Source organism: Betta splendens, chromosome 19 (genome assembly GCF_900634795.4).
Source record: "Betta splendens chromosome 19, fBetSpl5.4, whole genome shotgun sequence".
In the NCBI taxonomy this organism is placed as follows: Eukaryota; Metazoa; Chordata; class Actinopteri; order Anabantiformes; family Osphronemidae; genus Betta; species Betta splendens.
The window spans coordinates 9218703-9235158 of NC_040898.2; the positions used below are offsets into that span (position 1 = coordinate 9218703).

At 48.7% G+C, this 16456-nt stretch overlaps 2 protein-coding genes across 2 annotated transcripts; one reads left to right on the plus strand and one right to left on the minus strand.

Moving 5' to 3' along the window:
- Window positions 1-1775: 1775 nt before the first annotated feature.
- Window positions 1776-12368, minus strand: sbk1 (SH3 domain binding kinase 1). Its single transcript, XM_029134090.3, has 4 exons — window positions 11461-12368; window positions 6854-7095; window positions 6573-6775; window positions 1776-6312 (listed from the first exon to the last, which is right to left on the minus strand). Exons 1-4 carry the CDS (start codon window positions 11496-11498, stop codon window positions 5485-5487), a joined length of 1311 nt encoding a protein of 436 aa, XP_028989923.1. The 5' UTR covers window positions 11499-12368; the 3' UTR covers window positions 1776-5484.
- A 945-nt stretch (window positions 12369-13313) lies between these two features.
- LOC114845727 (retinol dehydrogenase 13-like) lies at window positions 13314-15850 on the plus strand. The gene is made up of 7 exons (XM_029134106.3): window positions 13314-13509; window positions 13673-13791; window positions 13881-14036; window positions 14121-14225; window positions 14344-14556; window positions 14693-14794; window positions 14947-15850. The coding sequence occupies exons 1-7, from the start codon at window positions 13445-13447 to the stop codon at window positions 15252-15254; spliced, it is 1068 nt and encodes a 355-aa protein (XP_028989939.1). The 5' UTR covers window positions 13314-13444; the 3' UTR covers window positions 15255-15850.
- Window positions 15851-16456: the final 606 nt, after the last annotated feature.

A 16456-nucleotide genomic window follows, 5' to 3' on the forward strand; every position in this document is an offset into this window, starting at 1 on the left:
GCCGCACGGGTTCGAACAATACCTTGGCGGCGCGGGGACGCGGACACTTGTACGACGAGAGGAGGATTTCGCAGCTCCTCCAAACTTGGAGGGTCTCAGTTGCTATAGCAATGGTGGCAGACGACCGCACACACCGTCCGGGAGTTTGCGTCTGGCGCCGGTGGACGCCTTCGGGCGGGAGTCACGCAGGTGACCCACATACGAAGAGGACGAATAGGATGAAGGAGGTCGTTCTCTGCATTTTCTGCACCCTCTCACCTCCCTGCCTCCTCTCCTCTCCTCTCGCCTCCTCTCCTTCCTGACTTTCCTTTCCCCGCTCTCGTTCGCTCCCTTCCCAGCTCCGCGCCTGTGATCAGGCTCCATTTCACACGGCGCCCGGCTGGAGATCTGAGGGAGCGCCGAGCATCCTTTCACGCTGGACCCCCCGCTGAGACGACTGTGCCCAGTTTATGGCTTTCAGATCTCCGGCTCCGGCTGCTGTGTCGCGCCTGCAGCCACCGATTCGCAGAATACAGCGCTGACAGAAGAACAGTTCATGGTGCATCTGTCAATTTCGGAGTGAGTCATTTGTAGGTGCCGATTCCAGAAGCGCTGCTCGGTCCCTGCAGGGTTAGAACCAGCAGAAAACTCTGCAGTCTGCGACTTATCTTAGAAATATCACCTTTCCTTGTTTACTATGCAAACCACCTCCAGAGGCACGCTCGCTTGCCCACAGCTGAGTTTCCACCTACTGCTTTATATGTGAAGGCACAGCTGCTACATTTTCTATTCAGCGGAAACACGGCTCATGTATTTGACCTCTGGATGCATAAATGTGTGAAGGCGCTGGCTGACGGCGGAGGGGGGGGGTAAGCTCAGGCTCAGGGTGGGCGGCCATCTGCCTCCACCGGCTGGAGGCAGGGGATGGAGCGGAGCGCAGAACAAGTGCATCATCACTCGCCTACGCGCGCTGCAAGCACACCTGAATTCCTTTTTGCTCCCAAGCCGTGAGGACTTGACAGCCTCCCTTTAGCTGTCAAACATTTCATACTATGATAAGAGCATGACTATGTGCTTTGGAGGGTTCTGGTGGCACTTACTTGAAATGTTGTCATATTTATCCGGATGAAATGTGGCATGGATCACGCTGACACACCTCACAGTCTTGTGTTACTGACAGCTGCATATGTGTGTGAGTGTGTGTGTGTGTGTGTGTGTGGGGGGGGGGGGGGGTTATTGGCCACGGTCATGGACCACCCACTGAGAGCTAAACGCACAGCTTCCTCCAGTCCTGGGGAGTGCGTTTAGCTTCCAGTTCCCAGCATCTTCATCTCTGAGCACTCAGTGCCACCAGGCTTCACAGGGGACACACCTCCTCTCACTATACAGACCGTGTGTCATTGTTGACCTTTTCTCTTTCTTGTACTGTCTGAACTGATTAGCTTTCCTAGGCACATCCACTCACCAACTCACAGCCACTGCCCAAACTAAATCTTTTGCTCAGGCACAACCGCCCGGATGCAGTCGGGCTGTAGATAACTGTCCTCACCCTTGCTGTCGTATCCCAGACGCCTTTGAACTTGTTTTCTCTTGGAGGGCGGCAGATAACGCCTAGCGTATCTGCAGATGATGTTAATTGGACGTTGAGGAGGACATCACCAGTGGACTCAGGGACAGACCAAAGCCTTGAGAAACCACACGTAATCCAAGTTGACCTTCATTTTACCGAGACTCAGAGGAGAATGCAAAGCGGGGCTGAAATAGAAAAGATAAGGAAACACCCAGGAGTCATAGTATATGGTGCATAAATTTATTTTACCATATAATAACATGATGTTTATTCTTTTCCGTTAAAGACACAATACATAGGTATTTACATTAAAATCTACAACAACACTTTTCTGGCAGAAAACAGTTTTGATCAGTAAAAATGGGAAGGCTACTCTCTAGAGCTTCAATAAGACTTTTGAAAATTTGACGCCTCGTCGCTAAAGTCGACAGCTCCTGTCATAACAGTCCACGAGGAACAGTGCAATGTGCAACAACAAATAGTCTAATGATACACGAACCGGCATCAGTTGAAGTGGGGCGTACATGTAATCAGTTATGTCCTGCTCATATAACACGTGTTACATCACTATGCATGACGTTTTTAATCTTGTATGTGATGTGACTAGATGACAAAGTACTGCAATGCAGAGAGAAGCCCAAGATGCAGAGATGTTGCTGGAGACTGATGATTGAAAGTACAACACAGTTAAAAACAAGCCAACCCCCCCAAAGGTCATATTAATGGTTATATTCCTACAAGCATGGGTCGGGGTGGAGGAGTAGCAGCAACCTTCCACTCAAGCTTATTAATCAGTTCTCAGACAGATGTATACTGCATGTTAAAGAGCCCCACTCAACTAAACTGGAAAAACAAGATCCCTAGAAGTGATTTGTGTTTTAAGTCCTTTTTCAAATTTCTGAGTTTTTTTTAGATCTAGTGCATCTATAATAATAATGTCTGCCTGAACTTAGTTATTCTGACACACATTTACATTGAAGTGCAGATGAGTCTTAAAACCCTGTCCTGTAGTTTTCTGTAGGTTGTTCTACAAACCTCAGATGCTCTCGCTAATTTTCAACAAGATTACTTTCTTAATCTCATATAAAAAGGAAATCTCTCAAACCGGCTCTTTCACCTGAGGAATATTGCTAAATTTACCGGCATCCACATTTTTATTACTTGTAGGCTGGACTACGGTGATTTCATACTAATAGGATGCCTCTAAGTCCCTAATAAGCCTCCAGTTAATCCAAAATGCTGCAGCCCAGCGCTGAGGAATTAGCAGGAGAGATGCTATTTCTCCCACATCCCTCTAAGATCTAAAATGGATTCTTTAATCCTCCTCCTTACACATGAAGGTCTTAATGATCCTTCGCCATCATATCTTAAAGACATTATCCGGATAGATCGCCTGCAGGTCTTCTTGTAGTTCCTGGAGTTTCCGAATGTGGAATGGGGGGCAGTGCATGAGTGGAACCAGCTCCCACTTTAAGTTTGAGACCCAAAAACAGAGTTAAGACTCTTTCTCTGGAGGTGAGCGGAGGCAGATGGCTGTTCAACCTGAGCCAGGTTCTGCAGGATGCTCCTTCTGTTAAAGGGAGTCATTTATATAATAATATAGTTTATAAGTTTTCTGTAGAACCTTCTGAGGTCTTCACTATGTAAAGTGCTTTTTGTGAGTAAGGACTACATAAATAAACTATATTTTCACGCACTTTCTGCATTATCACACAGAGAGATCAACAATAAAAGTGGTAGAGTGCATGACTGATTGGGTCTTCACTCCAGTCTAATGACAAATTACTGTCTCGCCAATTCTTCCAAAGCGGACGCCGTTACAGCAGCAACACACCGATCCCCTCTGACGAGGCTCCAGCCTCAGTCCCGTCACCACCGAAGAATCAAAGTGGAAGGAGACAAAGCAAACGATAAGAAGCATGAGCAGCTTTGATTATGCCCAATGTCTGAATAAGGATTTGGTTTGGGCACTGGCTCGTAAAATACAGGCAAATGTGCATCTGTGGAATTGAAATCATCTCGTATAAGAAGCTAAGCCACTGCCAGGACGAGCTGTGGGTGGCGGGAGAGGGGTTCCGTGCCCAGTTATCCCACTTGGGCTAAATTAGACTTGATGCTCAAGATGAGGACAGGAGCTAAACCCGAGGAGCTCTGCTGCTGTCGTCATAGCGACCGAGCTGACGGGCTGTCATGAAAGGAGCAGGGAATTAAAGGAAGTACATACAAACACACACCTGAGTCACATAAATAATGAAATCTAGGCAGGATACAGTAAATAATAGTCACGAGCAGCCCACCAAGGGGTCCACATGCTGGTGGTTTACTGAAGGTTCTTCTCTGATTATGAATTTTTGTTTGAAAGCTGCACACGGCCGCGGCGCCGGTCAGGCTCGGCTGACGCCTCACGTAACATCACTCGCTGACACCGGGGTCACCCGTGAGTGAGCACCGCGGCTCTGGCTCCCACTGATATCTCTGGATGCCTTCCCAGAAAGAGAGAGAGAGAGAGAGGGGCAGATCGAATCACAGGCGAGCGCGGGGTGTTCGACAGCGTTTCAGCGGATCACGCGTTTAGCGCCGCGTCCTCCTAATCCAATGCACCTGCCCATGGACTAAGTGGAGGCAGGATGGGCTGCACTGACTCGTACTGTAACTGGGAAGCCCGGCGATTGAGATGGGAATATGAAGAGATGACTGACGTCTATGGACTGATTTCTGTCACAATGAAGTGAACCCCAATCCACAAAATGCTACGGAACCATGTCAGACATTATAATGGGCTCTAGAGCGTTGTTCTATATATTTCATTTGTTACAATAGACTGTACATTGTGTCATATTTCATTGCTACATACTGTGTTGCCCCAGCGGGAACTGTCCAACACCAAGACCCCTGTTGCTGTAGAAAACGATTAGCTACATGGCTGAACTACCTGATATCAGGGTACACGCCCGGAAATATCAAATTATTTACAGTACAGACTCAGAATTGGCTCCGAGAGCTCCCCTCCTTTACAAAAGTCTTGTGCTTTAGCATTTGGAACGCGCGCCCACACACAACCAAACACGCACAAACAGGTACAAAAGGAACAGTGAAGAGACATTTCCTCTCCGCTCCGGCGTTCGCAGCGCTGCGCTCGCCTTCCTCTCCCCGTTCCGTTTTCAGTGGAAGTGAATGTTTGAAAAGCGGCAGACGCGTTTCCCAGCCAGTCAATGGATTTCCATTAATTATAAAACAGGAAGTGACCCACTGAAGTGTCCTGAGGTGATGCCTGTCACTGAGAAGCCGTCTCTCAGTCTAGACACCGGCGTGAAAGGACGTTTCATATGAACTGCTACATTGTGGTTCTTCTTTTTTTCCATGAGGGTTTCTTCTGAAAAAAAATCTATTTGTAATTTTACGTATTGGAAGTCTGGAAACTGGCAGTAACGCAGTGGACTCAGATCACTGGCCCCTAAATCAGTCAGTATCACCTTAGTGAATGAAACTGTGGCCTCCCTGGAGATAAACACTAAAGTAAAGCCACAGAAACACAGAGTCTGCTTCTATGGAGTCTAATTATATAATCATTAGCACCACCACAGTGTATGGACAAAAAACCCCACGAGTGTCTGGATGGTAGAACGAGCTGCTGAGAGGAGGAGCATCATTAGCCGATGGTTAAACGCTTCCTGAACGGCTACTCGCTTTGGGAAGCAGTCTTTGGTCGCAAATCAAAACCCTAAACGCCGTGTGCAAGTGGAGAGCTGTCCGAGTGTGTACCGCTGATTGATGATGTCCATTTCCACAGCCGGGGATGTGATCCTGAGATTCTCTTTCATGGCTGAAGTACAGTCCCCTTTTCACTGGAGCCTCAGTGGCAGTCATTAACACCTCCTCACGGCTTGTTATTACTGTGAAAAGCCATCTAGTCTCCAGTGCTCGCATTAGTGTAGTCACACACAGATTTCGATCGCCGTTGCCATCACCATCTGGCTTTTGTTCTTGTCTCGTCCCGGAGATGGGTGCTGTCCAGACTCGTCTCTCGGAGACAGCGGGTCAGACAGAACGCTGCGCTTGAGCGGCGCCGGGCGCAGGCAGGATGTTCCTGGGGGGGTGGAGGGCTCGGGGTGTCTGTGGGAGGAACGCGCCGAGGCGGCGGAGGAAGAGGAAGAGCAGCTGCCGGCGCACGCCCCCGAGCTGGACCTCTCGCCCCTCTTGGCTCGGCAGGACGCCCGGCGCCGGAGCTCGCTGACCAGCTCGTACTTGACGAAGCAGAAGACGTCCTTGACGCCGCAGCGCTTCTCCGGCTCGGCGGCCAGCAGCCTCTGGAACATGCGCAGGGCGTCGTCGGTGAAGCGGCGCCACTGGGACGGGTAGGTGCCGGCGGGGCAGCCCGCCTTCTGCCACCGGCGGAACTCCTCGTAGAAGGCGTCGGCGGCCATGGCGGCCTCCCAGGGGAAGTTGCCCGTTAGCATGCAGAACACCAGCACGCCGAAGGCCCACACGTCCAGGCTGGTGGTGACCAGGAAGCCGTCTGTGCGGCTGGCCCGGCACACCTCCGGGGCCGTGTAGGGGATGGTGCCGCTGACCCGTTTTACGCGGCAGCCCACGCGCCGGGTCATGCCGAAGTCCGCTAGCTTGATGCGGCGACACTCGCGGTCGAACAGGAGCACGTTCTCGGGTTTGACGTCGCGATGGACCAGGTTTTTGCTGTGCATGAAGTCCAGGGCCAGTCCCAGCTGCTGCATGCAGCGTTTGACCATCTCCTCCGGTAGACCCACCTGCGAGGAAGACAAAGCACCTTCATCAATGCCGTGTTAAAGACTGTAGATGCAGAAGGACGGGAGGCGATACGAGCACAGAGCGTAACAGTTGGTGTGTTACAGGAAAACAGTGAAAAAAAACTGAAGCCAACTGAAAGAGAAGAGAACCAGGACGAGGCAACGGCGCCGATCCCGCGAGGGCTCGTTAAGAACCGCCGCGACTGAACAGAGCGGCTGATCGGAGCGGCTCTGGATGAATGGGGGGATAATGGCGTTACCTGCGGGGGGATGATGTCGAAGAGGTCCCCGGCGGGGGCGTACTCCTGTCCGAACACGTAGCAGTCCTCGGTCTCGAACAGCACGTCCAGGACTTTGATGATGAAGGGGCTGCAGCCGAGCGAGCCCGTCAGGCTGTACTCCCGCAGGAAGCTCTTCAGCTTCGTCTTGCTCTTGGTGACGAACTTCAGCGCCATTTTGGTGCCTGCGGGCGCACAAAAACGCAAGATACGTCACTACCGTCACAACCGCAATCGGTTGCGAGCGCCCGTTCAGAACTCACCCTGCGTCCGGTGCGCCACCAGGTCCACTTTGCCGTACGTGCCCTTCCCCAGCTCGCGTATGTGCTCGTACTGTTTGGCCACGTCCGCCGCCGACAGCGAGGTGATGGCCAGGGCCTGCATGTCCTCCACGGGCGCCCCGCCGCAGTAGCCCATTTTGGAGGTGGGGGAGCCCCCGCCGCTGCCCACCCGCCCCGGCCCGGACGGGGATAGAGACAGGCTCGCCTTGACGCTGTGGGGCAGACTGGAACAAGAGGACGGGACGGCGGTCATGTGTTTATCACAACATAGGTTTTATTTATGAGTACATCCGTCTGCACAGTGTGTCCCAGAAGGAAGTTCTACCAGTTATACCATTTAACAGGGCTTCATTTCCATGCAATCAATTTAGGGACGGTATCAACAGGGAGAGTGCTCTCAGTAAATGTATTGGACTTCCTGCTGTCCCTGTAGATCACTCTTGCCAGCCTTCAGATAGAGCTGGTCTCAGACAGCACTTACTGGCAGACAGTTATGGAAAAATCAATACGAGCAGGTAGAAGGACTCGCAAATGGAAACAAATGGAAAGAGCTGGCGGCTTACAGGTGTATACATGCTGGCGAGGCATCCCATAGATCATCTGTGACCACTTACACACAGATGCCGCTTATTTTTTTTCTTATCGTAAGAAGCAATCTGTGCGTCTGGGTTTGGCTTCTACAGTGTGAGTGTTTTGAAAAGTAATAGAAAAGTTTGAAGGAGTTCGGTTATTATAACATCCAAGCTTGAAAACGGTGAAGCTGCGTCATGATCACAAGGTTGGACCAGTGATGAGTGACTGTGGATCCTGTTGGTTAACCTATTTATCAGACCTTTTAATGTAATGAGGCACATCACACTAATGATCCCTCCCATTGTTTCAATTGAACCCTTCCCCCTACGCGCGCCATCACATTGAATTGTCTCAAGCATCATTCAGGGCGCCTCGTCCTCTCCTCCCCGAGAAACGGCGTTGAACCGAGGCTCAAACCGCACGAGTGTGTCTGAGTCAACAAAGTCAAAAAAAGAAACAAACACAGGAAAAAAGATGAATTAATGCACGTTATCTAATGTGGAACCGTGGGGCAGGAAGTTTTGCACACATTCTGAAGGTGTTGAGGTTTCTCAGCAAACCTGTGGGAAGAGTGTGATAAAAATAGAGCTTCTGGACAGTGAAATACTGAAATAGGATGTGACCATTTGCTAAACGTTTTTTTTTATTGAAAGGACAAAAAAAACCCTAAGTGCTCTATGTATCTTTGCAGCAGATCACACTTGGCTCTTGATTTCATCACAGACAAGAAGACCGCCCACTCACGAGCATGCCTTGAGCCAGCCGACACACAGACGGGTCCCTCTCCGGCCGTCTGAGCTGTGTTTGACCGTCAAACGTCTCAACGGGACAGACGGACGGACGCACTCGTTCCTCCGACCGAAGCACAGACAGCGCGGAGGCCTGTTTACTGGCTCTGGATTCCACGGGCGCTCCACCGTGGATCATAATCACATTACTCAGCTCCCATAAAGAAAAGAGCACCCCCCCCATCCATTTCCTCCCGCAGAACGGAATTAGGAGGCCTGAAATGTGACGAGTCGCTGGGAGAGGGCGCGGCGCGTGCAGCTGCAGTAACGACGGACCCGGTGCGGGAGGTGCGGGAGCGAAGGCGCGCGGAGCCGCTTCATCGGCCGCGCCGTGACTCGCTGTCAAAGGCCCCCTTTGTGCTCCCGCCTTTTGAGAGGGCGCAGCTGCGACGAGCGCGAGCGCGTGCCCCGCTGGTCTCCCGCGCTGCCCTCCTGTCCTTGCAAGCGGCTAAAGACGAGGCGGCAGCGGCGCGCTCCACATACAGACGAGGGTTCCGCCGCGAGACGCAGAGTGTGTGTGTGCACTCATTGTTAATCATCTGTAAGGCATTTTTTTTCTTATTTACAAAACCAGTCCCTAAGCTGCCTGTTTATTCTTGCAGTGGTGTTGTCACTGTTGTTATCGTACCGTGAAACTTCAATATTGGAGACTTTATTGGTCTATTTGTGGCAGAAAAGCTTGGATATTCAGATCTAAGCATATCAGTAAATAAACCCGAAGAAGCACATTCAGAGGATTTGGCGGAAAACAAGCTTGTTTTCTTAATTCCTGAGGTTTGTGCTCGGCAGCAGCCATCTATTTTCCAGCCCTTTAATTTCCACTGTAATACAGATTTCCCGCTTCGCTTCGTTTAGCAATTACTCAAACAGAGACGAGTGCATTCGCAGGATCACGCTCATTTAAAAAAAACAAAATTGGTTTGTTCCCGGAAATAAGTCAACACCCCAAATCCTACTTCCTGAAAAGCAGAGCGGCGGCGTGAAAGCCGCTCGTGACTGCCTCCTCGCACCCGCACGCGAGTCAAGCTGCCGGAAAGAAAACTGACCTCGGGACGACACTCGTCTCGCCCAGAAATAACGATGTGAGTCTTGGAGTTGCAGCGATCGGTGACATGACGCTTGGAGGCTTCAAACGGATGAGGTTCAAGCATCAATATGGATTCAATCCTCAGAAACAAATTGTGTATATAATAGTTTACGTAATAGAGCCTTTAAAATAATTGGTGTTATTATTCTTCTTTCATCCATTTACGTCCTTTCGAGGTTTTCCTTTTTCTATGAACATGTTGGTGAAGCTTGCATAATTGGCTAATAAAAAACACCTTTCGACTTTGATGAAAGCTTAATGCACAGAGTGGGCTCCCAGTGTTTGTGCTTTTTAGCGCAACCTCCCCGACTCCGCTTCTCTTTCTCTCTCGTCTGCTCCTGAAAATGTAAACAAGGGGGTAATGAAAGAAATAAATAGATGGTGGAGCCTGTCGCTCTGCCTCTCTCTCTCTGTCGCTAATGGACTAGTTGCTCTGCTTTGAGCAGAAGAGTCATTACGAGCCTGATCGGTATAATTTACTGTCAAAGCGCCCAGTGTGCCTTGCCTTTGGGTCAGAGTCAAACCGGCGAATGAAATCCGACGTGACTGATGCGGTTTTCCTCAACGTCTGTCTCAAAATAAACCAGCTGTGCGCATAAATGCACGTTTATAGACGGCACGCGCGGCGATTAGCTTCCTGCCTCTGTATGGAGCAGAGTCCAAATAGGCTTCATGTGACAGCCAGTTGCAGTCAGGACATTTTGTTCACTGCTCAGGCAAAAAAAAAAAAAAAAAGATCTGACTCTCCTTCCTCAGCAGCAAAGAACATTGTTCCTGGCAAGTTGTTGGGTTCAGTGCCTCCGTCAACACGGGACTGAGGAAAACTCCCACTGTGCTGTGATAGCTGAAGCAAGGGCTCGGGCCACGGACCCTCGCTTTGACAAATCACTTGCTCTCGGCTGTGCCCGGGAGCACATACGGGGGATCCCTGCTGGGGCCGAGGGCTGTGTAAGGCTTATTCGTCCCTCCCTCTCTCTCTTTCTCTCTCTCTCCCTACTGTCACACGTCCCACCTTTTCGCAGACGCTCTGCCTCCTGCTGGTTTGACCTATGACCCCCTGCAAAGGATAAACAAAGGTTAAATGACCAACTCGGGTCAGCGAGTAGAGCAACGATGAACTGACATAACAAAGCACAAGCCATCGATACTGTCGGCGATGAGACTCCACAGCATCATCATCACTAGCTGGGGGGGGGGGGATCCAGTGAGACTAACATGAAGCACCCCCTCCCTTAGCACCAAACACTATAGCCTGCATCCCTTTGATGTCAAATGCATGGGGAAATATGTCTCTAATATTAGCTCAGTAAAAATGAGGTCTAGACTGGAGATGTGCAGTAGCTAAATGATGTAACGTCACTGCTGAGGAGGACATTTCCATTTTTCTAATGTTTCCAAACCTGTGACGGCCACATCTTTATCATGATGAGGCAGCGCTTCCATTAGTCTGACCTTCAGTTAGCAAAATGGAATAGGTCAATTAAAACTCAATACACGCAAACATTCATGTGAGGTACATGTAGTAAGTATTTATACTGCACATACACATGGATACGTGATGATGAAGGTATCTACTACGAGCAGTGTTCGCACTTTCCACAGCTCAACTGAACAACTTGGAATTTCAAGATCACTGACGTGTCACACACAAAACAAAGACCCCAGTCACCACTGCATGTCCTCTCCATTTCATGTTTGGACCAAGAGCAAATCCATGTGCGTTGGCTGCTGTTGCCTCCCAGAGTCCATTACCAGCCTGCTGGCTTTATGAGATTTGCTTCATCGAGTCGGTTTCCCATTCGAACGCATTAGGCGGCATTAACAATGAGACACTATCGGTCTGACCTGGAGAAGCTATGAAGAACCATTAAAAGTGAAGTGCTCCATCCAGCTCAGACTCAAACGCAGACAAACAATGCAGAGAATACAGTATTCTGAAATGCATGACAGTTTTGCACTGAGATGGATTTGATTCCTAATGGGAATACAGACGTTCCACCAGAATTGAGTGTAAAAGGTAGATAAAAGAAACTTAATTCAAATCGAAGCATATTATTGCACCGTGGCGCGTTTTTTCTACCAGCCGCAGCTCTTTGTGCTTGTCCCGTAGACCGACCCGCTTCCGGGCAGGTGTCACTCACCTGCTGGCGACCTGTCTCTCTCCTCCGTGGTCCTGCATCCGCACGGCGCGCGGAGCCGCTCCACTCCGCTCCACGCTGATCCGCTGAGGTGTGCGGGCGAACTGACGGGCGCCTCTCGCTCGCTCGTTACCAGTCAGTCAACGGTGCGGAGAGAGAAACGTGCATGTCCTTCGGAAAAGCGAACCGACGCACGAACGGGGACCGGCCGACGTCCTGTTTCTGGAGATGCTCTTGAGTTGGGAGACTTTCAATCACAGCATCGTCTGCTGGATGCTGAGGCGGAGGCGCAGGCTGGGGTCCCTCCTCTGAGCGCCCACCATCTCGCCGTGCCGAGCGGCGCGAGGAGGGCGCATGTTGATCTTGCGCTCCTCCAGTCGGTCTGCGTGACCCAGTTCACCGCCACACAAACACCGCAACCAGGCCAGTCATTCACGTCCACGCAAGGGGGGGGGGGGGGTCTGCTCCGCGCGGCGTGCGTGGATCAACCTGCGGGTCCCGGCTCCTCCTCGGCGTTCGGCGTCCTCCTGCCGCGGTCCACAGGTCCGTCCGCTTTGTCCGTCGGTCCGCAGGGACCCTGGGCTTGATGGGAGGTTGCTCTCAGATGTTCCGCTCGCTGCTGGTCCTACCGGTGAGCCCCTTCATTGTTCACCGTCTCCACCCTCTGGCAAACTAATACGCTCACGTGTCCCGGGTCCTAGCGCCCGGACGCCTCCCGTGCGACAAGAATCCCACCGCAACGTGTTTATGCGCTCTCGCTTTTGATTCATGTTCGGGAGGAGCACGCTGCTCCACTTTTGCATAATTCAACAGCCTCAGGTACTTCACACGGTGACTTTGCCAACTGTCCTCATTAGGAAAGAGCGATGAAAGACTTCCATTTTACCCACTGCCCGAGCAGCTGTCCTTCACTGTACATGTTTAACCACAGGCCTCCTGCCAGACACGTTTGCCAAGCAGAACAGATTGGCGTGAGAAAACATCAAATCAAGGGCTAACCTGAAAGCGTCATTATCAAAGATTATTAATTAGACAGCAGGAGGTATATTTTTTTTATAAATAATGGTAATGACATGACAGTGTTCCCTGTTTAATGTTTTTGTGGTTCATTCATTCATCTTGAACTTACGTCAAACTCTTATTTCAGCCTTTTACTTTCTGTCTATCTTTTCTCAGATGCCAACGAAATCAAGATCTCTGAAAAAATCAGAATAGGAGAATATAATCTTTTTTTAGCTCAAACAATTTGCCTAGTGCTCTTTTGTAGAGGACTTAATGCTAAATAGCTGCATCATCAGCAGCCTCCTGTTTGCATAACTAGCACAGCAGATGCAGTTTCCCCATAGCTATTGTGGGAACGGGACAGAGAAGGTCAAGGAGTTCGGGCCGACAGTACAGAACCAGGGGTCAAACACACCAGAAAGACACACTGCGAACAAATAGAGCACGGCTGCTCCTCCTGACTTTTTTCAGATACCAGGCCCACGTCCTAGTTTTTACTTATTTTATGTGTCACCTCAAGTTTTTCCGTCCCTTAATGTAGAGGGTGGCCTTGTTTTTTGCCTGCTCTCAAATGTATCTTCATGCAGGGTTGTGCGGTGTTGGTGGCCTAGTTGAGCCAGGAAATGACAGTGTCACAGTATGGGATGAGGATATTTACTGAACATGGAACTATGCTTATTGAAATAAACTTGAGGGATTGTTTTGAAACTCTGTAAAACAAAATCATATACTGACTCTCAAATTAACAAATAGGGACGTTTATCTCAGTTCGTTTATTCTTTGTTTTTTAGCGCGAGTTTCAACTGAGACTACGTTTCCCACAATGCTGCATTTGCTGGCACGCGATGGTTGGCTAATGGGTAGTGACGTCATAAACATGCGCCGTGTAACCTTGTGCTAGTGAACGGAGTGTTGTCAATTCAGCTGTGAAAACACGTTTAAAACGTTTCTATGCGTGTTTCGTCATTAACATTACTTCGGAGTCATGAGCAGATATATTTTACCAGTTTCAGTGTTTGGAACCATATTTGGAAGCGCTGTGTTACTGAAGTAAGTACAATTATGCAACAATAGATTATGTACTGTACTATGTCTTGTTTACTGTTGATACCAATATGCATATAGTAATGCATGTAATAAATAAATAAGTAACGCCTTCAGATGTTCTGCATTCACTTAGAGGTGTCATCTAATGTTTTAACGCCTCTCATAGGAACTATGTGACTGGAGGCCGGTGTCCTAGTAAAGCTACCATTGATGGAAAGACTGTGGTTGTAACAGGAGCCAACACAGGCATTGGGAAAGAGACGGCACGAGAGCTGGCCAAGAGAGGTTTGTAGAGCACGTGTTACTTTGATTGGGTGTGAAACATTGTAAGCAGTTACTCTGACGCGCTTATCTTCTTATTCCTTCAATGTAAGGGGCTTGGGTCATTATGGGATGCCGTGACATGGAAAAATGTGAGGCAGCTGCAAAGGAAATACGGGGAAAGACTCTGAATCACCACGTCTGCGCGCGTCACCTCGACCTGGCCTCCATGAAGTCCATTCGAGAGTTTGCGGAGAGAATCAAAAAAGGTGCAGAACAAACACAACACATGCGAAGATTCCTATACAATAATGAAGTACGGCTCCGTTAATATTACCTTGGTTGTTTTGCAGAGGAGCAGCATGTGGATATACTTATAAACAACGCAGGGGTCATGAGATGTCCAGCGTGGAAGACAGAAGATGGATTTGACATGCAGTTTGGAGTCAATCACTTAGGTGCATTAAAAACAGGCCAATTCAGATAAAACTATGTCCGGTTTGCTACAATCTCCTCAAGAAACAAAGAACATTTGTGATTTCAGTCTAATGACCTACAGCTTCTGTATCCCCTTAGGCCACTTTCTGTTGACGAACCTTCTGCTGGATAAGTTGAAAGAGTCTGCCCCCAGCAGAGTGATCAACCTGGCCTCGCTCGCCCACATCGTTGGAAAGATTGACTTTGAGGACTTGAACTGGGAGAAGAAGAAGTTTGATACCAAGCAGGCGTACTGTCAGAGCAAGCTTGCCAATGTTCTGTTCACGAGAGAGCTCGCCAAGCGATTACAAGGCAAGTCTACTGGCTGTTGCCTACGTGGGCATGCGTGGGAGGGAGTACAGCCTATGTTCTTGTTTGTAATTGGCCATTGGATATGTATTTTTAAACAATGCTGCTGTGTGTGTGTGTATATGTTTGCGTGTAACAGGCACGGGAGTCACTGTGAACGCTGTGCACCCAGGCGTTGTTGCCACGGAGCTTGGGAGGCACACGGGTCTGCACCAATCACCATTCTCGAGCTCTGTTCTCTGTGAGTATCCTGCTTCTTTATTGGATTCTGAATATAGAGAAATTAAAAAATCCATTAAGGAGATCTTTTTTGTATAACCATTTTAGAACCTAATGCGAGAGTTTTAAGTCATAGTTAGTCAAACTCACTTAATGCACCTGCGCCTCCTGCAGCCCCCGTTTTCTCCATCTTGGTGAAGAACCCAGAGCTTGGGGCCCAGCCCGTCGTCTATCTGGCCGTGTCCGAGGACATGGAGGGCGTGACGGGGCAGTACTATGATGTAATGACTGAGAAGGAACCAGCGCCTCAGGCCCTTGATGAAGAGGCAGCTCGCAGGCTGTGGGAGGTCAGCAGCCAGCTGGTTGGTCTGGAGGAGGAAGGACGATACAGCAAGTCAAGAACACCAGTAGAAGGCGAAAGCAAAGCTGCACAGACACTTGGTCGAAGATCAGAACCAGTTGTTGGTGCAGTGGAACTTTAGTTCACCTCTTGTAGCTGCACTCGGGTGTGGGATTCTGGTTGGCCATATAGCGATGCGTCTTGTACATGCCTTTATGTTCCTGCATTAGGATATTTTCTATAAACCATGTAAACAGGTGCCTATGTAATCTTTAAACAGATACCGATTACCTTCTGCAAATTTATTTTTGATTTTGTGACTCACCTGCTGTTAAATTTCCAAGTAAAACAATCTAATAATATATTTCTTTTATTTTCATGGGGACAGTCACTGCTGAAATACAGCGCTGGCAAAGACAAGCATATGATGAGCGTCTCACAGTAGACAGGCTTAAAAGCGGACAGACATTAATCTGAATGATGAATGAACAAAACACAGAGATGGAAGACGACCTTGAAGGACAGTCAAGGGTAATTAAAGTCACATTGTTTATTTCGGCTGCAGCAAATATCATTTATATTAATGTAGTTATGTTATAGACTTTTATATTTGTACAAGAGGAAATGCTGATATATAGTGCCACCTAACTGCCAAGCAATGAAATACAAGTGCTGTATGGCTTTTAAAATTGTTTATACAAATATACCAGTAAATATTAAAATCAATTTGAAACACTCTTTTTTTCTGAAATGTTGCACTAATCTAACATGTGGGTTTGTTTAAAGTGTTAGAAAAACTGGCATATGATTGTAACAAACTGAGTCACTCTAAACATCCACATCTACATCTTTTCCTCATGTTTACTCATTCTGCTTGAAACACGCATCAAGTTACAAAAGCACTCATATTTCTGATCCCTAATCTGAAGTGCATTTGAAAGATCTGTTGCATAGAGTTTTATTCAAGGGCATCCCAAAGTACAGATCAATACTGCTCCTTTTTGCACTAATGCACACTGATCTTGAAAACTGATATGCTGTGTCGTCTATTAGAGAATTAGTTTTCCACTTGAGACCGTTGTTGGTGCAATCCTAGAAGTTGATGGGTTTTGGAGATTAGATTGAGAATGACAGGATTTTCCTTTGCTCCCTGGACTTAAATGACATTAACAGTCTGGCGTGATTTTTAAAGTTTAGTTTAGTTTGCGTCATTTCCTAATTTTAGTATACAATAATACAATATTTTAGTATTTGTGTATTCATTGTATTATTTTGTATATATTCTATAATAACACCCACGGATTTGCGCTCTTGAACGCACCTCGGACGGACTTCATTGCCCAC